This window comes from Anguilla anguilla, chromosome 13 (assembly GCF_013347855.1).
Source record: "Anguilla anguilla isolate fAngAng1 chromosome 13, fAngAng1.pri, whole genome shotgun sequence".
NCBI classification, from domain to species: domain Eukaryota; kingdom Metazoa; phylum Chordata; class Actinopteri; order Anguilliformes; family Anguillidae; genus Anguilla; species Anguilla anguilla.
This window is the reverse complement of record NC_049213.1, coordinates 8,209,716-8,229,899: the sequence shown is the minus strand read 5'-3', so window position 1 is coordinate 8,229,899 and position 20,184 is coordinate 8,209,716. Positions and strand designations below refer to the sequence as shown.

Here is a 20,184-nt window from a genome sequence, read left to right as displayed (position 1 = left end):
GACGCGTAGCCTTTTAAAGTTTTCACCCTCGATGGGAAACAGCCGGCACATCTGGAAGCCGAAATAGCGGCTCTGTGGCGCTCTCCGCTTCCTGAAGGCCTTTTATTACCTGTGCGGGGCCGGCCGGGGCCTGGCCAATGTTTACAGCCAGGTCGTTACTCTGGGCTCTGAGCTCCGAAAGACTGACGCTCTCTCTCTCTCAACCGGCTTTGATCTTTTCCCCCTTTTTTTTTCTTTTTTTTACAGGGGGCTGCTGTTTTCTTGGGGGGGGGGGGTAAGTTTAGGAGCCTAAAAAACAGGCCTGGGTATATCCTGTATCTTGTGAAGAAAGGGTGTTTTCAATGACAGCGCTTCCTCCTGACGAGCTCTAGGTGTTGTGGGGCGCCTGCCTGAGTGTGCTGTCACTTCCCCGCGCTGTTTTAGCGGGTGATAGCGGGAACATGGCCGCCCACTCCTTCGCCCAGCGTTCGTGCGGGCAGGGCGCTCTCGCCAGCTGTCGGCGCTCTGAGGAATGCACAAAACAAGGCCAGACGCGCTTCTGCCCAGCTAAGAGAAACAAGCTAACTCGAAGTGTCTCTGCCAGGACAGCGCAAGATGAGTACAGAACAAACCCTACCTGGAGAACTTGATTGACTGACCTGAAATAAAAACAGCTAGTGCATTCAAAGCTCAGAAACACAACACCTTTAATAAAACAGGGTGACTGATGTTTTGACGGTTGGTACATCAACGGAAAAGCAGAAGTGGAGGTACCCTACCCGCATGTATACAGACTCCCATGTATACATCTACCCCCCCCAACTCGATCCAAGTGTGCATGTTATAGTGAACATCGATGTAATTAAGGAGGAAACCAAAATCTTGAGGTTAAGAAAGAAACAAATAACATCAATAATACTATTGTCTGAGAGGAGAACCAATAGGTTTAGATTTAAAGTAACAGGCATTCACTAATAATTTAACCTTTTAAGGTGTAAGATCACAAATGTGTGATTAGAGTATTCTAAACTGAACATTCAAATGCTGATGTAACAATCACTACTGGTAATGGAAAGTTCTAGAACATTCCAAAATAACCTACTCTTCAATGGGTTAAAAAATAATTTGGTCCATTTGGCTCAAAACTGTTTTGGGTATGAATCCAATACAACTCTATGGAGAAATGTATTAATTATGTCTCCACCTCTGGGTACAAAAGTAACCTTCTCAATACAATAAAATGAAATAAAAAGAGAATGACGTTTGGCTTCTGCAATTTGGGGTAAAATTGCAGTTCGTATTTGTGGTGTGATGAATAGCAGTGTTGTGTTCTGCTGTCCTCAGCTTGAAGAATGAAATTCTTTTAGTTTGGCCCATATAAATCTCAGAGAAGAGTCATTTGTCAGGCTTTGGCTGCTGCTCACGTGTACAAAAGCATTTTGCTCCTACAAGCTGTCTCTCACATGGATGGTGTAATTATGTCTCTGATGTACTGACTGCGGTGGAGCACCACAAAACCATCTCACTGTCAGAGCTGGAACACCACTAAACTGAATCCATCAAAGCTATAACACCCCAAAACCATCTGGCTGTGAAAGCTAGGATACCCCAAAACCATCTGACTGTGAAAGCTGAGAAACCTCAAAACCATCTGAATGAGAAAGCTGAGGCACCCCAAAACCATCTCACTGTAAAAGCTAGGACACCCCACCCCAAAACCATTTGACTCTGAAAGCATGCTAACAGCATGTGCACTCCCTACCCTCTCTGGACTGTAGCATACCTGCTAACAGCATGTGTACTCCCTACCCTCTCTGGACTGTAGCATACCTGCTAACAGCATGCACACTCCCTACCCTCTCTGGGCTGTAGCATACCTGCTAACAGCATGCACACTCCCTACCCTCTCTGGACTGTAGCATACCTGCTAACAGCATGTGTACTCCCTACCCTCTTTGGGCTGTAGCATACCTGCTAACAGCATGCACACTCCCTACCCTCGCTGGACTGTAGCATACCTGCTATCAGCATGTGTACTCCCTACCCTCTCTTGACTGTAGCATACCTGCTAACAGCATGTGTACTCCCTACCCTCTCTGGGCTGTAGCATACCTGCTAACAGCATGCACACTCCCTACCCTCTCTGGACTGTAGCATACCTGCTAACAGCATGTGTATTCCCTACCCTCTCTGGACTCCAGTGTACCTTATGTGGTCTCTGCTCTCACACTGTTGGCTGCTAAGATTGAATTCTGCAAGCTGAGAGCTGAATTCTGCATGCTGAGAGCTGAATTCTGCAAGCTGAGAGCTGAATTCTGCATGCTGAGAGCTGAATTATGCATGCTGAGAGCTGAATTCTGCAAGCTGAGAGCTGAATTCTGCAAGCTGAGAGCCAATTTCTGCATTCTGAGAGCTGAATTCTGCATGCTGAGAGCTGAATTCTGCATGCTGAGAGCTGAATTCTGCATGCTGAGAGCTGAATTCTGCATGCTGAGAGCTGAATTCTGCATGCTGTGAACTGAATTCTGCATGCTGAGAGCTGAATTCTGCATGCTGAGAGCTGAATCCTGCATGCTGAGAGCTGAATCCTGCATGCTGTGAACTGAATTCTGCATGCTGAGAGCTGAATCCTACATGTGGAGAGTTGCAACTGCATATTTTGCATAGTGAGAGCGTGCACAGCAGCCCTTTCTGTGTTAAAGACAATCAACTTCAGGAGGATATTTCGAGGGTTAATTTTCTCTGGTCACACTTACAGGCAGCATCAAAAATAGTGCAGGTGGACCGAATACACACAAAAAACTCTGTGATAAATCAGCCCTTCCCACTTATGAATGACTCCGTTGGGGATTAAGTGTACTCGGTTAGAGTTAAAGCACATGGAGTACTTTCATGGAGTTGACTTTAAACTGAACTTTTTGCCTTACAGAGATTTATTGCACCACTGGAGGGAATTCCTTTCCAAAAGGCACGCATGTAGTGCTGCTTCTCAAAGCAGAAATGACAAAAAGCCATATCAAATAAACTACTTCCCATTTCAGCAGTTTTGACAAACTGTGTAGAACCATTTAACAGCTTTGTTAAATCGGTGCAGTACTTCTATGTACTTCATTTTTAAAAGGAGGAACACTTGTAGGCTACTTAAATAATAACATATAGGCTACTTTGGAATGCTTCCCTTCAATGAATATAAATGGTGTTTTATTTTCGCATTTGTGGAAAACATTGATGCAGTTATTAGTTAAAGCAGAACCGGTCGTCTTTCTTCAGCTATGTTAGACGATTGGCGAGAATGGAACGCACCCTGGTGCTGAAAATAAAACTTCTGGTACATCGTCCATATGCTGCCATTACACAGAGGGTTTAGTTCTCCATTTTTTTGAGAATGATTCTTGAATCACAAACACACACACTCGTTCACCCCAGCCATATCCACTCTCACACACGCACACACTCGTATGTGCCTGCACACGCGCATACATACGTACAAACATGGTGTGGGGAGTGCACACGCACTCAAACGCGCATTGTGGTAAATGTGGTGAGTGACTGATGGCGGAAATGAGGAGTTGATACATATATCGTTTTCACGGTGGGTCTAACAGCAGGAGCATACTGTGAAACCACATAAACGCTGCAGGAGAGGAACATAACTCCACCTGACCTGTCTGTTCGAACGGCTACTGTCTCGCACGACACCGTATTTTATCCCGTTCAGCGTATTTGTGTTTGTGGATTTTGCATTTTGACTTCCCTCGGTAGCATTTCATTCATTAAAAAAAAAACAGACAATCACCGCTTATATTTTATATATTTAATCTTTTTACACATGACATATAAACCTATTCGGTCCTCGTCCCGCTCCAAAATGAACGGAGCAATGTGCGGGAAATATTTCCAAAAAACTGCTTTTGAGCTAGCTAAGTAAAAATCTATTCCGGAAGTAATTTTCGCGTATAAAGCTTTATTTATAGTCACTATATATTAAATCATACATCATTTAAAAAAGTTTCCCGCCTTTGAAAAGTTAGTATGGCTTTGGGAGTGCTGGCTATTCTAGCAGGGACTGGATGCTAGATGACAAAAAAGCCGAATGACTACTGCATGTCAGAGCTGTTTGCAGTGGAATTGAATAGCTAGTGCTAGGCTAAATATTTTTTGCCGCAAATGAGCAAAATCCGAAAACTTTTTACATTAGGATACATTTATAGCGACTCTTCCCTTCACATAGTTTCCTATATACATATATTTTACATAAAATTCAGTTAGCAGGCTACATTCATATTGGAAGAATATGTTCGTACGGACTCTTAGGTGCATAAATCGTACTTTTCGTATCATTTTTTTTATTTAGTAAAATTTTAATGCGGGACATGCATTGGCATATTAATAGGTTTCTTGGCTCGAGAATACGTTTAATTGAAGATCCACTCCACCCAAACACACCCTCGAAGTGAATGCTACATATTAAGTTATGGATCTGGCTTGCAGCTGCGTGTTGTGGAATGCGTCCCATTGCGAATTCTGTACAAACATTGACAGTGCACATGAGGAACGCAAATCTTTGAATCGCAGAAAAAAAGTTTATCGTTAATTTCCCAGCTGAGCCAGTGGACAGGTCCAGCGGTCTCTTAAACTTTTTAATTTTTATTTTTTTTATGAAGCATCATTCGGTTGCAGTAGGCTAGTTACACTATTAGATTTATAGTGTGCGCAGTCGGTACGGCCATGATTTCAGCATGCTTACGCATTTTTTCACGTTATGACCGTTATAATAGGCTATTGTTTAAAGCCATCAGATTCCTAGTGACATTGTTTAATGTTACATGTCGCGGATATTTAAATCAGTGACTGCGCAAATGCTTGTCACTAATGGAAGATTAATAATAGTTAAGTAATAGTTAATTACCTCGAATTTGCGGAGAAGCGAATTGATTACTAAAGGCAACCAGAGGGATATTGTTTAATTATTGATCCAGCAAGATATAATTCATCAACTGTATTTATAGATTATAATTTCCTATCGCTGCAACCCGGAATACCCCATACAAACTCAGAAACAAGCTCTTAGGACACATTAACTATGGCGCACATACAGTGAGCTCCATAATGTTTGGGACAAATACATTTTTTTCATGATTTCGCTCTGTACCCCAGAACTATCGATTTGTGGTCAAACAATTCACATGTGGTTAATAGCTTTTATTAAAGGGTATGTTTATACATTCTGGTTTCACCATGTAGAAATGACAGCACTTTTTATACACACACCCCTATTTCAAGACACCATAACGTTTGGGACAAACACTTGCACAACTGATCAGAAACACACTTCAGGAATCAGGGTCGGATGTGTCAGTGACTACTGTCTGCAGAAGACTTTATGAAAAGAACTACAGAGGCAATACTGCAAGATGCAAACCACTAGTTAGCTGCAAAACCGGGATAGCCAGTTGAAAGGTCTTGTGGACAGATGAGACCAAGATTCCCTTCAGAGTGATGGCAAGAGCAAAGTGTGGAGGCCAAAAGGAATTGCCCAAGTTTCAAAGCACCCCCCTCATCTGAGAAACATGGTGGTGGGGATGTTATGGTTTGGGTGTGTATGGCTACCGCTGGTACTGCCTCACTGTCTTCAGTAATGATGTAAATGCTGACAGCAGTAGAACTAATTCTGAAATGCACAGAACTAATCTCATCTGCTAAAGTTCAACGAAAATGCCTCCAAGCTAATTTGCCGGTGCTTCACACTACAGCAGGACAACAATCTCACACATACCACTACATCAGAAGTTTTTTTTTCAAAGCCAAAAACAGGAAAATTGTTGACGGGCCAATTCGTTCATCCAGTCTAAATCCAACTGAAGAGGAAACTTAAGGCAACTAGCCCCCAAAACGAGTAGGAGCTGAAGATGGCGGCAGTACAGGCCTGGCAGAGCATCATCAGACTAAATACTCCACTCGCACCTGGTGATGTCTACGTGTCACAGACTTCAAGCAGACATTGCATGCAAAAGAAAAGCAACAAAGTATTAACCTTGTCTCCCGTCATTTACATAACATTAATATGTCCCAAACATTATGGTGTCCTAAGTGCTGTTATTTCCACATGGTGAAAAGTGTATAAAAATATTCTTAAACAATGCTGAGAATGTTCACTATAATCATATGTAAATATTTTAGTTATAAATCTCAAATTGTCGAGTACATAGTCAAATCAAGAAAAAAAAATATCTTTGCTCCAACAATACGAGCTCACTGTAGTTCTACTTTTTGTCATAAATGGTAGGCCTATCAATACGGATGCTCTATACAGGAGGATTTATATAAAACCTGTTCACACATAAAATAATAAGGCCTACCCATAACGTAGCCTACAATCCGTAGGTTATATTAAATGCTCTGAAAAGCAATGCTCTGTGGCCTATTCTAGTCCTTTGCGAAAAAAAATGTAATAATAATAAATAAAAAAAATTGCAGGCCACGTGCATTTTCTGAAAAAAAAATTCGATCACCTCTAAAAATTGTTATAAAACACTTGAGGGAGGTTAAAATACGTATGATGAAGTCTGATCGATTTTACCCTTAGATACAAAAAAAAAAAAAACAAACGAATGTTTCCTGAGGTCCTCAGCACCGCGGGTTTCCCATGCGACAGTAGCACACGGTTTTAAAAAGACGGCACTGGCAGAAAGCGCAGTACTCGCAGCAGGCATTGTTGGGCGGTTTGCAACTTCCCCAAAGAGGGACGCAGTTAGCCGGCGGTGGGGGTCGCTTGCTCCTGCCGCCGAACTTGTTCTGTATTAAAGAAAACAATCAGAGAAAGTACTATTTCAGCATTTTATTTGATCATCTACAGCACAGTGCAACACTTAATAGACAAGGAACGCAGCAGTCTCAAAAAGTACGAGTAGGCGCACGTATTTTCCTTAAATGTAAAGCAATAGCCTATGATCATAATATGACCATATCAGCCAGCCTATTACTGTCAATATTGCAGGTTTATAGCAGCTCTAAACTGGTAGCCTCGTTCGGTTTCCTGACGCATCCAGAGCGCCAGTTTGCCTACTGTCAACTAATAACTGGACTATTTATTGGTTACATGGGATTACATCTTTGTGGTACTTTAATGACATTCAGTTGGCCTATAGGTTTAAACCTATTCTGACAATATTTACACACCCCAAAATATCTTATAAATATCAAATTAAATGTAGCTTAAGTCTTATAGTTAGACTACAGTGCAACTTCTCATCTTGAATAGCCTTCTAACTAGATGCCTTTTCACAAAATATCTGGGAAATGGGAATTTGCAATTACGTGGAAATGTTTCCCATTTTTCAAGATTCACCATTTGTTTTGACGGTTCACTGCAATGTCTTATGTGGCATAGCTAGTCTAAAGTACAACTACTTCACTAGCGTAAAAAATAAAAGAAAATGAAAAACATCTCTGCCGTCATTTACTGCTAGAAGGTTAATAGTATGAAGGCCTTCAGATCTGAGGTAAAATATGTATCATAATGCTTTTCCGCAGAAATAGGAATACCTTAGGCTACATGTTTTAGGCTACTGCTAGTCATAGCAATGTGCAATTCATGATGTAGGCCATATTTTCAGAATATGTACACAACTACAGTGTACAATCCGTAGCGAATCAAAGTTAAACACATCTGAGGTAGACTTACAGTATGTCTAACTGTCGAACAAACGTTAATTTTCAAAAATGGATTCAATATGTTTAAACGGTCAACTTGCGTTGTTTCCTTTGCTTATAGGCTACATACCTTCCTTTGTTTTTTCTCATCTTTTTTATTCCTCCGCACTGTTTTCGGCAACTCTGGGGAAACATATACAGACAGTTATAATGTGCACATCTGCGTTATTATTGTTGCTGTTGTTGTTGTTACGATCAAGTTTTTTTTTAATTTTTTTTTTAACAAAGCAGGCAAATTCAGCCAACACGACGGAACATTTGCTAATCGCTAATTGAACTCGTGGACGTGGACTAGAGGATCAAACAGTAAAAAATGTTGAAAACTGTCCCAGATTACGGTGCTGTTTTGTGTCATTATGGTCTCTGAACACCAAAGACACATCTGTCATTACTATTGATAGCCGCTGATTGCTGGCTTTCCTTTTCGGATGTGTTTTAGTTCAGAAGGTATGTCAGAAAATCTTATAATTTCAGCCTAAAACGTTAAGAAACAACCAGAACAGCACACGGCTGGTGAAAGAAAAGACAGAGGACCTAGCGAGTTCAAAACATTATTGCAATGTTTCAAAAACGCTGCTATTTATTTATTTATTTATTACTAACCCTAAACCACAGCTTCTCCGCTGCATTGTTTTAACACAACTAAATGCAACTTAAAAACAAAAATGGTATAATTTATTTGTTTTGCTTGCAGAGTAAAATGTCCAGTATTCAGCTCTTAACAGATAATAGTTGGTCCCACATTCAGGAGTGGGACCAAATGTTATGTGTTAAGAGTATAATTAATACTGTTGAATTAACGCTGGGCATTTTATTGTGTGCATTTTATATTTTTAATTGGTAGTCTCCCTGGTAACTGTGTGGCTAATATCACATTACATTCCACTTTTGTGTATGATAATATTTTGGAAATTGTCAGATAAAACAGCAGAGCAGTATCAACAAGTCATGATAGATGTTTCCCCTTGTTTCCCCTTGACACTATAGAGAGCACAATGGGTGTAAAATGAAAGCACGTTCATTCGACAAGGGTAAGGCATTTTAATGGATGAATGTAAAAGAGGATCTGCCGAACGTGACTGACCTACGATCAGGACAGGCGGAGCGTCGGAGTGAGCGTTCGCTTGTAGACTGCTGGAAGACGCATTTATGGCGCTCTTCTCTTCAATTAGCATGTGTGCGTAGACCACAAGAAAACTAGCAGAGCTCAGAGCCAAGCAGCAAAGCAAACACTTGGCAGTCATATCAAAGTCCTCCTCTTGGCCAGCTGTATTATGAAGACACATTTTTATTAAGAGAAATTAATGCATTTAAATGTTCCCCTTTCCCCCCAACATATTACTGTTATTCTATAATAATGCTATATACATGTTTATCATATTTGAAATATATAACACAACCATTGATGATGATAATTGTCCTTTGTTAAGAAAATAGTCTAAGAAAAAAATCGTTGGACAGTGGCTGCACGCAATGTTATTAAAAACGGTAGGACAAACTAATTAAGTTGAAGACGTCACATATACTTAATTGCGTGCAACATGTCTATAATTTTATTAAACAAATCTAACAATTTTATTTATTTAGTAAATCCAACAATTTATGTTTTGAGTCTACTTAATTGCACTGCGTACAACCACCTGCCAACGTGTGTGTGTGTAGTAGAGTTCTCTATCTAGTGTTGGGCAGAGCTACTACCTTAACTAGCCTACATTTTCCAGTACCATGAGTGTAGTTTCTAATTCTAAAATCAAATAGTTACAACTGTAGGCTAGCTGTATTGGCATAAAAATAAAATCGTTAGACCAGCATCATTTGTGGACAAAGAAAACCCCAGTTTAGATTTAGAACACCATTGTCCATCTGAAAGCAAAACCTTAAATGGACCAGATTGTGTCATCACCACGATTGCCCTGCACCAATTGCATTGACAAAATTTGTTACTATCACATACAAATATAAGTCAAATTGTATAGAAACCTGTATTGGCATAAAAGTAAAATCTTTGGACCAGTATCTTATCTGGACAAAATCGCAGCTTTTACATTCACACCATTATCCGTCGAGTATTTAAATCTAAATTCTCTGCCTAAAATGGACCCAATTTATCGTATCACCACAGCTGCTCTGTCCCATATAAAATTCAAGTTATCGTGTTGCTATCACGTAATATTGGACATTTACGTGGCCATACCACAAATTAATGGACACGCTTAATGTAACAAAGTTCTCAACTGCAGCAGATTGGCCACATTTCACGTCAATCAAGCGTACCTGTCTGTCAGGCAGATGCTGGAGGGAATTGAGAAGAATTAGCCTCTGTGATCGATCGGGCGATCGCGATCGACGTATTGGGCACCCCTGACTTAAAGGCATGGTTCAGTTTCTGGAGTTTCCGAGTATTATTTCAGTTTTAGTGTATGTTTTTGATTGGCCCAGTCAGTTTTTATGTGCGATGAAGAATATTTAACATACTTTCAGAAAGTTCTGATGACCATCTGAATTTATACTGGCATTTATAGAGGCATTGAGAAAGCTCTTGCACGTAAGCAAGAAAAAACACTTCAGATAACTCAAAAGTGGCTTGATCAATAATTTCATGTTTCCAGAGGCATTGCATATGAAAAGATTAATGATCAGTTTTCATTTAATGCTGGTACTTCTTTCCTTCTTAGTTCTCAAACAGCCAAAGCTCTCAATTATCATATCGTGTGGCAATATCGGTGCAAAAGCCATGCCGCAAGGTTGCTTGACACACAAGAAAATAGTTACAACATAATTGACAAATAATTAGAGAATATACACACATACAACCTCCGTAGGGATCATGACATCACTGCTCAAGCTGCTTTGGAGTTACATGAAGTGTGTTTTCTTGCTTTAGGCCACAAGCCCTCAAATACTGTAAAGAGGGCAGATGATGAAAAACTGCAAATATTTAAAATATCCCTTTTCACACAGAAAATATGCCGGGTCCAATCAAAAACAACTTAAATGGAAATATTAATAATTATTTCTTGATTTTACTACTACTACTGCTACTACTACCACCACCACTAATACTACTACTACTGTCAATAATAATAATAATAATAATAATAATAAAAACAACAAGCTTGGAGTTGCTACATCACCCAAAGTGTAGGTAAAAGCACATTTATTAGAGTATCTCTCACACACTAATGCACATGCCTGCATTAGTGTGAGAGTGAGTGCGTGCATGTGCATTAGTGTGTGAGAGTGTGTGTGTGCATTGAAGTTTATACAACAGTTGGGTGAATACTTGAATCCGATTGGTCCAAGGGTGTGCATTCATTTTCAATAATGGGAAAATTATTATTAAGTAATTATTATTACACTAACAGTTCTAAACAGCAACATTCCCAAATTGAATTTTAATGTTAGCCAGGTGATGTGAGTGACGGCAAGCCTAGCATAAAGCTAGTTCACCTAGAGGGACTAAGAAAGATGTTTTTGTTGCTAAGTGTGATATGGTTGTGATATTTGTTGGAATAGTTAAGTAGCATTTCCATTGCATTGGAATTGCACATTTTTAAATAAATATTTTGATTATAATTCTGCTTTCTGTTGGTAAGCCTTTGTATAAGCAGGATAATGACCTCGGGGCTGTGCATTATGGGGTTTGAATGCCCTCTGTGCCTGATGCATAATGCATTACTGCACAATGCACGGGCCCTCAGTCATAGTCCCTAATGTGTAGTGTAGTATACGTGTGGAAAGGAATTTGTCTGAAACTTGAGTTTGTGTGCGACACCCAAGCTGTGATTGGAGGGAACAGGACTTAGCCCCGCCCCTAATCAGTTTCCTTTCTCCCCTGGATGTATGAGGATCTCATGTAGTGATGTGGGGCAGGAGGTAGCGTAACTGCTCCGCTCATGTGGAGGTCACTGCTGTGAACTGATCAGCGTATTCCTCAAGCCATTTAACTGCACAGAATTTGGGGAAAATAATACATTTCATTCAGTATTTTTGTTAGAACGCACAGACTACTTTTTGTGTTTTTATCATGATTTTTCAGGCATCTTGATGATTTTATACATTTTTGGACAGAAGGGCACATTTTTATATTTTCCTGGAGAGTGTAGGTAATTATTTTCTGATGAAAACTGCAAACTATTAAAACTGTACTGTAAACTCAGTTGTTTTTATTTCTGTGTACTGTAAGTGTACTCTCTCTCTCACACACGCACAGACACACACACACACGCACACACTGATATAATAACTAATGTTTATCATAATAACAATTATTGGAATTTATAGACAAATGATATCTTTATCGATAATCTGTTCAAATACCCTAATTTTTATTGTAACACATTGTTTAATTTTATGAGTAACTTTATTTTGTTTTTGCTGTGTCATCACAACTTTGTGTTTAAATTCATATTTGAGTGAACGCTTTGAAGGAAAAAAAATCACACTGACACAGTCTTTTAAAATGATTACATAACACACAGTAACCTACATCAGTGTAGATGTAGTTTCCACAAGTTCTGGAAAAAACAAAACATAAAATGCATAAGATATGCTCCGATATATGATTTAATTATAATTCTGCTTTCTGTTGGTAAGCCTTCACAACTGTGTGATTTAACAATTTGTCTTAAAAAATTGTTAAAGTATTTGTGCTGTTTTTGACTCTCAGACTGGCCATCAATACATAAACTTTTAATGGGAAAAATTATTTAGTATGGAAAAATCAGTGCCTTTGAAAATATATCTAAATGATAATGTTAAATAAACATAATAATAAATATAAACATAATTTTGTATATGAACATTTAAATCATTTTTATATACAATTGTCTTCTCAGACAATATTTAAACTACTGTTTATAAATAAACTGTATGAATAAACTGTATGAACTGTAGGCTAATGTCTGTGTGTCCGAGCTCACAGATATACGAATACCACCATATTATGCAGCTTTTTCTAAAGGCATGTTAAACAAATATTTATAAAATAAATACTTGTTTAAGCATGCTAAACAAGTATTTATATATAAATACTTATATATAAATATAAGTATTATTTTGTCTGAGAAAGTCAAACACTTGTGTTGCTTTTTTCCAGTATGCTCTGGATTGTTTTTCTCTACATGAATATGGTGAACTGCTGTGAAACAATTTCTAATATATAATTCTTTTTAGATTCTACTTTTTCAGTTATTTCCTTTTGCACACATGGATTATTGATATTGTTTTTAATGTATTTGCATTTTATGAAATTTATATGTGTTATCCACACATTTAATATCACAGTTTAATGAATAGCCACGTATATGAAAACATCTTTCTTCATCTGATGCTGATTCTCCAAATGTGTTTCTTAATCCATCTCCCTGGGTAGCGAGATACTATCTGACAAAACAGGAAAATTATGCTTTCAAATAACACATTTAGACTTGCATATGTACACCTCAAAATGGATTATTAATAATACAAATGCTCAACCAAGATTTTTGCAAGATTTTTAGACAAAAGAAAAGAGTTTTCTCTGAATTACTGAATTAATCTCAGATGTTTGGTATTCAGATTGTAACTTTTGTTGTGTTACTTCATTAATATTCTCTCAAGGGACACATTTAGATATTTTTAGTTTTTGTTAATACAGTTTACTGATAAATTATCTATGCTGCATTAACCTCCTGTGGAACACATTTGATATTTTCCATCAGACTCGACTTGATTAAATATCGCAGTCTGTAAGTCTCGGTGGGTCCTGTTTCATTTTGTAGGTAAGATTCCTCCTCTAGAAATAAAGCAGAGCTCTATTCCCCGAAGACTCAAATCTGCATTCCGAAACGAATCTTCTGTTCCACGATGAACGCTGAAAAGAAGGGAGGAAGGGCGGGAGGAGGGAAACCTACCTCTGTCTGTCTGAGGCCTGGTCCCTGGGAGTGAGCGGCTCACGCAGCGACGTCCCTTCGCTTCGGGTCTCAGGTCCTGCGGCTACAGTGTCTGATAAATCCCAGCGAAATATCGCGGAAATCACACGGTTGTGAAACTTCGAGAAAGCCAAGCGGCTCATGACGGCAGGGGCGGATCCTCGCGTTTTTAAAAAGAAAAAAAAAGGGGGGGGGGGGGGGGGGGGGGGGGAGAAAAAAATGGAAAAAGTCACGTTCGTGTGATGGGTCAGCGTTTTCAGAGAAGGGGGTATCGTCTGAGCGGGGCAGAACTCGGCCTCGCTCGGTTTTCAGAAAGCAGCCCGGAAACGGCCGTGCCTCTCGCCCTGAAGATCCCCAAAAGTTCCACTGGGGCGCTGTTCCCAAAAGCGGGGCAGCTAAACCTGGGGGTTTGGCCACCTGGGAATATTCACCCCAAAATCACCAGCGAAGTGCAGATCAGGGGGACATTTCTGTAATCCCGCTGAAAAAGCTTAAATTATAGAGACAAGCGAAGCCGGGATTTAATTGCAACCAGTTGCATAAACGTTCGCCCTCATTAGCCCAAAGTGACTTCAACCTCGTGAAATATTTTGATTTACACGGCAATCCTGATGGCGCGTTGTCCTTTAAGAGGGACTGTTATGTTTGAGATCTGACTGCGGTGTTATTCAAGGAGCTCGGCTTCAATGGAGAAAGCCCTTTGTTTGTGTGCGTTTGGGACGGGGCTGAATTGGGTGGATTTAGGCTAGCCTCGCCTAGCACGACCATCTGGACAACACTCGCACCCGGGACCCCCTTTCACGACCTCGTGACTGGATGTGCGGCCAGGACAGAAGCGTTCACCGTCGCACGGCCAAAGGGCTTCTTTCACAAACAAAGAAACGTGAGAACACCTCCCCTCCATTTCCCAGGGGTCCGGCTGAATGACCTTTAAAACAGCCATGGAACGATGTCCCAGTTCAACCTGAGAGAACCTTTTTCTGTTTTTTATTTATATATTTTTTATCTCTCTGTGGAAAATGTCTCGTGCGAGTTTCTGTACGACTTCCGGTTTTTAACTGGTGCCATACATCAAAGACTGGTTGATTTATTGATTGATCGATTGATTGATTGATTGATTGATTGATTGATAATGTTCATGATGTTCTCCCAGAACCTCAAACAGGTTCAGCTACCAGTGATTGTATAGTAGTGAGCGGGTTAGATCCCACCCACAAGATGTTTATCACTCTCTCCCAGCAGAGCTATACTAGCCAGGCGCTTTCACAGGGAATGGTAACAGCACTGCAACTGTGATGAACCACCATTCATTTTAACACCTGTTGCTCAAGGACCCAACAATCCCCAGTTATTCTGTTGGTCTGCTGTCGTGGATACAGCTGGAGAATTTCCAAATAAAAGAACACAGGACTCAGATAGAGGCTGCTGGATGGTTCATCCTTTCAAGGCCCCATAGTCTGATATCTGTTACAGTAAGGCACAGTTCTAGTGTGTAGATGGGCCCCATGGTCTTGTATGTTAAGGCACAGTTCTAGTGTGTGGATGGGCCCCATGGTCTGGTAAATGCTAAGACACTGTTCCAATGTGTAGATGGGCCCTACGGTCTGGTATCTGTTAGTGCACTGTTCTAGTGTGTGGATGGGCCCCATGGTCTGATATCTGTTCAGGCACTTTTTCAGTGTGTTGATGGGCCCCATGGTCTGGTATCTGTTATGGCACTGTTCCAGTGTGTAGGTGGGTCCCATGGTCTGGTATCTGGGAAGGCACTGTTTTGGTGTGTGGATGGGCCCCATGGTCTGGTATCTGTTATGGCACTGTTCCAGTGTGTAGGTGGGTCCCATGGTCTGGTATCTGGGAAGGCACTGTTTTGGTGTGTGGATGGGCCCCATGGTCTGGTATCTGTTAAGGCTCTGTTCCAGTGTGTGGAAGGGCCCCATGGTCTGGTATCTGTTAAGGCTCTGTTCCAGTGTGTGGATGGGCCCCATGGTCTGGTATCTGTTAAGGCTCTGTTCCAGTGTGTGGATGGGCCCCATGGTCTGGTATCTGTTAAGGCTCTGTTCCAGTATGTGGATAGACCCCATGGTCTGGTATCTGTTAAGACACTGTTCCAGTGTGTAGATGGGCCCCATGGTCTCATATCTGTTAGGCAGTGTTCAGAAGTAGTTTAACTATATTAGATTAAACTGCACATTTTGCAGCAGTTTGCTGGTAGTTCAGCTACATTGAAATTTGTATAGTGGCTGTAGTAGTTAATTACTTTTTTGTCATTTTGAGGTGTAGTTAACGACAGAGACTACCAGCTACTTTTGGCCCAAAAATATTTTTTTCCCAAACCCCTTTCACATAATACAGCCTCCTCTCCGCTCCACACATTGCTGGTTCAGCCCACTGAGCTGCATAGTGGTCCTCCCAATGTGCAAAATGAAGGCCTTGTGCTGGACAGCATATGCTTGCCTGCTTTTCCTCAACCAATCGTAGAGGTTGCAGCAATGTGTGAAATCAATTATGTTAAATCATTATTTCAAAATTTCCTTGAACAAAATACAAAGAACCACTGCTCTTTGACTTATTCTACAGACACAGTAAATTATCCAGTGTAAATTCAACCCTTACAGAATACATATGAGTCTAATAGGGGCCATATAAACCTAAAATTAAATGTGAATGATATAATATGGATAATATATAATATAGATGAGCATATACTTTAACTCCTCTTCTCCGGTTATCTTTGTAACATCCAGATATATTTTTAACAATAATTGCTTTGCATTTGAATACACTTTCATTGGTTTCTGTGGAAAACTGTTGGCAGGCCCACAATCTTCCTGCAGAACACTATTTTATTTCATTTTTCATTTGGAAAACAAATTTAGTATTTGCTGTAAAAAGTCACTTCAATGTTTTAGCATTTTAGCATCTTTTTTTTTATAAGGACCATCAGTGTTATGTAGGTTGTGACATATTTGTAAATCAAAAGTTCAGCAAAACACCAGAGAGTGGGGATCAATGAGATTGGCCTCGTTAATGCAAGATAAGCGTTTCACGCCAGTGTAAACATATAAAGAGGGCTAAGCGGAGTCCCATGCCTTGAAACGGCGGTGTCGAACTCCAGCCCCGGGGGGCTGCTCTGCCTGCAGGTTTTTTTTTCTTTTTGTTTTTGCGGCTTTCGTTTTTTGTCAGCAGCTAGTTCATGCCTCTCTGTGGTCATTAAAGATCCCATGACACTTATCGCTAAGAGTAGGGGGTTCCCCGGTGTCCTGGCCAAATCCCAGATCTGGCTCTCGCAAAAACTTGCCACTAAAAATCATCCCCAGATTTAATTGGCTGAATAAATGTTCTCTCCCTCTCCACCTTCGCTAACGTGTGGTGTGCGTTCTGGCGCAAAATGGCTGCTGTGCATCACCCAGGTGGGTGCTACACATTGGTGGTGGGTGAGGTGAGTTCCCCTTCACTGTAAAGCACTTTGAGCATTTGGAAAAGTGCTATATAAATGTAATTAATAATAATAATAATAATAATAATAATAATAATGCCTTGGAAGCAGTGCGTGTGATCTATTTACCTAGGGACTCAGAGACGGAGCGAAGCTCTTAAGGCCCGAAACACGCGGAGGGCCGGCTGACGCTGCAGCTCTCCGGGGGCCAGGGGTTTTACATCCCGGCTTGTGGAGGAAGAGGTGAAGAGGGCGTGACATCGCTCCATGCGGTGAGGCCCGTGCAGGCAAAGCCGGCCCTGTCCTAACGTCTCACTTTGCTCCCGCTACACTGCTGGATCAGATTTAGGCCCAAACCGTAAAATTCATGACTTTTGCTCGTGAAACGGTTTACTGAAAAAGAGTTTTGCCAATTTTGGTACACACACACATACACACACACACACACGCGCACACGGCACGCACGCACACACACACACGGCACGCACGCACACACACACACACACACACGCACACACACACACACATGCACACACACATACGCACGGCACGCGCTCATATAATTTTTATATTCAGCTGTCATAGTTGACAGCTTTAAGGACACAGGCACTTAGACAACTATTTAAATTTTTATAGATAACACTGGCGACGTCCTTGTGAAAGCTGTGCAGCGTTCGCGGCCACTTCGGAGGCAAAACAACTTCGGGTAACGGTACACGGGAGCCCTGTAAAAAAGCATCCGATCTTTAAATGTGATTACTGGGCAGAGCTGAGACTGAAAGCCAAGTTCGAAGAGCACAGGGCTTGTAAAGGGGGCAAATGCAGCCAACAAGGTTTATAGGGAAGTAAAAAAATTCTGGAAAGAAAGCGCCGAACTTCATAAATGACCAGCCCCACCCAAGACCCTGATATCACTGATGTCATTTCATTGATATCCACGGCCCATTAAAAACATCTTTATAAATACGACTGCAGTGGGCGTATTGCGGAATGAGAGTCTGTGCTGTGTCACAAAATACAGTCACAGCTACAGGGGTGTTATGAGGCACTAGTCACGATACAGCACAGGGCCATATTGCTTTCATAAAATGGCTGCAATGTATAAAAACAATTGAATGATGACATAATGGGCCTCATTCACGAAAACATGCGTACGATCACATTTGATCGTAAACTGTATGTAAGAACGTTTCCATCAACATTTTGGTATTCATCATTTTTTTTCTTATTTGTACTTGTTCATGGTTGTTTTTGCCCAAAAACAAAAATCTGCACGTGTCATGAATCCCATATTGGTTTTTCGTAGGAACATTTTTAAGAACAAAAGTAAGAATAATTTAAGAAAAGTTTTGCGAATGAGGCCAACATTATTTATTTTGTAATTATTATTTATATAAGAAATGGTTTGTGTATGGAGTGATACTGTTCACAAACAGTTGGCATAAATTACCCTCCTATCTGTCTGAGGAATGCTGATTGTTTTTATTTATTTATTTATTTATTCTTTTATAATATTGGAGAGTGTATATGTGTTCACAGTTCTTTTCCAAAAACACTCAATATTACCCAGCCGGCTTCTTTTCACACTGTCTACAGCTAAGCTCGTATAGAGTGGAGTTGGAGGAAGACCTTTTACATTAACATTCAGTCCACAAGTGCCCGATCGACCAGCAGGGGTCGCCAGAGCATAATCTGAGTTTGCTTGGAAGCTGGGGCTGGGGGGGCGAGGGGGGGGGGGGGGGGTGAGTGGTAAATGGTAAATGTGTCACCACCACAATGACCGTACGTCCCTTCTGGAAGCCGTGAATGCTGGGCCTGGGTGCCAGGGATGGATTTGCCACATAAGGACATTTTTCCCTCATTTCATTTCAGTTCATTGCACAGGAAGAGAATATGGTGCCTGGTCATCAGGAAGAAATGGACTAAATGTCAAGGTCTGACTGTTTCAAGTATTTATGTTGACTTTTTGGACCTTTCTTCCCAGTATTGACCCTTTGTTGCTTTTTATTCTTTTCGCATCTGAGTTTGAAAAGCATGGATTTTTGTTTCTGAAGATTTCTGATTCTGGATGAAACTCTTCATTGTTTTTTCAGTTTTTTGTTGCTGTTGCTGATAGTATAGATAATTAAAATAGGTAATAGATTATTGGGATGGCAGGTATGCCATCCCGCCAAGTTACGCCTTGGCGGGGGCATGCCCCCATACCTATACAGCACCGAGAGTTTGGCACTTTTCAGGGTTCCTCACAGAAACAACCACTACAGCCACAGACACTCAGCCCTTAAAAACATTAAATTCTGTACATTCTGACCCCATTTCAACAGACAGATTTCATAAACAACTTCACATGTCCACACAATAAAGCCCCAAACTAAGGGGATTTTGCGTTTTCTCCTTCTTCTTCTTCTTCTTCTTCTTCTTCTTCTTCTCATTCTTATTTTTCCTGCCGCCTATCCCACTAATAACATGTCTCCCCATTGGACATTTCACCGACACCCCGCCAAATCTTCACCTACACGACCCAATGGAAAACTCGCATACACACGCAAAATACCCATGCCTTTTTACTCTGAAACATTGACAGTACAAACAGCTAGTCCGCCTGTGGCGTAGTGGGTAAGGTTACAGTCTTGAGAACACAAGGTCGAAGGTTCAAACCCAGCTAAGAGCGCCTTTCTTTAAAGGAGTACCATGGTGATTTTCCACACTTTCTCAGTTTTTATGTGCTACTTGCACACGAGGCTGTTGAAGAAACACAATGAGTACAGTATTAAATATGTCCGTTCTGCATTTTTGGAGAAATATGCGTTTTAAATTTACCGTCCTATTTTCAAACGGTTGACAAAGTTGTCAACTTGGTCCGTCACGAACACAGTACTCCCACACCACTCCCCTTTCCCACGCCCCGTAAACCCATGGATAACTCCAGACCCATAGTTTGCGCGGCTGGCTTACAGGCAAGACAATGCACATATTTGACTAACGTTAGGTTCACTTAAATTAGAGTGACTTTTAAGGACTATTAGATTATTTCTGGTTATATTAATTTAGCTAGCTAGCTAACGTTAGCTAGCTAGGTAGTTTGCTTTCATAACGCAATGTTATCGATAACGTTAGCTAGCTAGTTTGCTTTTATGAGGACGT

At 40.7% G+C, this 20,184-nt stretch overlaps 1 protein-coding gene across 1 annotated transcript; it reads right to left on the bottom strand.

The window, feature by feature from the left end:
* Nucleotides 1–5,488: 5,488 nt before the first annotated feature.
* On the bottom strand, nt 5,489–13,747 carry asip1 (agouti signaling protein 1). The gene is made up of 4 exons (XM_035389139.1): nt 13,587–13,747; nt 8,777–8,959; nt 7,763–7,815; nt 5,489–6,774 (listed from the first exon to the last, which is right to left on the bottom strand). The coding sequence occupies exons 2-4, from the start codon at nt 8,934–8,936 to the stop codon at nt 6,607–6,609; spliced, it is 381 nt and encodes a 126-aa protein (XP_035245030.1). The 5' UTR covers nt 8,937–8,959; nt 13,587–13,747; the 3' UTR covers nt 5,489–6,606.
* Between the last annotated feature and the right edge of the window lie 6,437 nt (nt 13,748–20,184).

Excerpts from the sequence above, each read along its gene's own strand:
- asip1 (XM_035389139.1), bottom strand. The coding sequence starts at position 8,936 with ATGACTGCCAAGTGTTTGCTTTGCTGCTTGGCTCTGAGCTCTGCTAGT. Across the intron at positions 7,816-8,776 it reads TCCGCCTGTCCTGATCGTAG|AGTTGCCGAAAACAGTGCGG; the intron begins GTCAGTCACGTT and ends ATGTTTCCCCAG. Across the intron at positions 6,775-7,762 it reads ATGAGAAAAAACAAAGGAAG|AACAAGTTCGGCGGCAGGAG; the intron begins GTATGTAGCCTA and ends TCTTTAATACAG.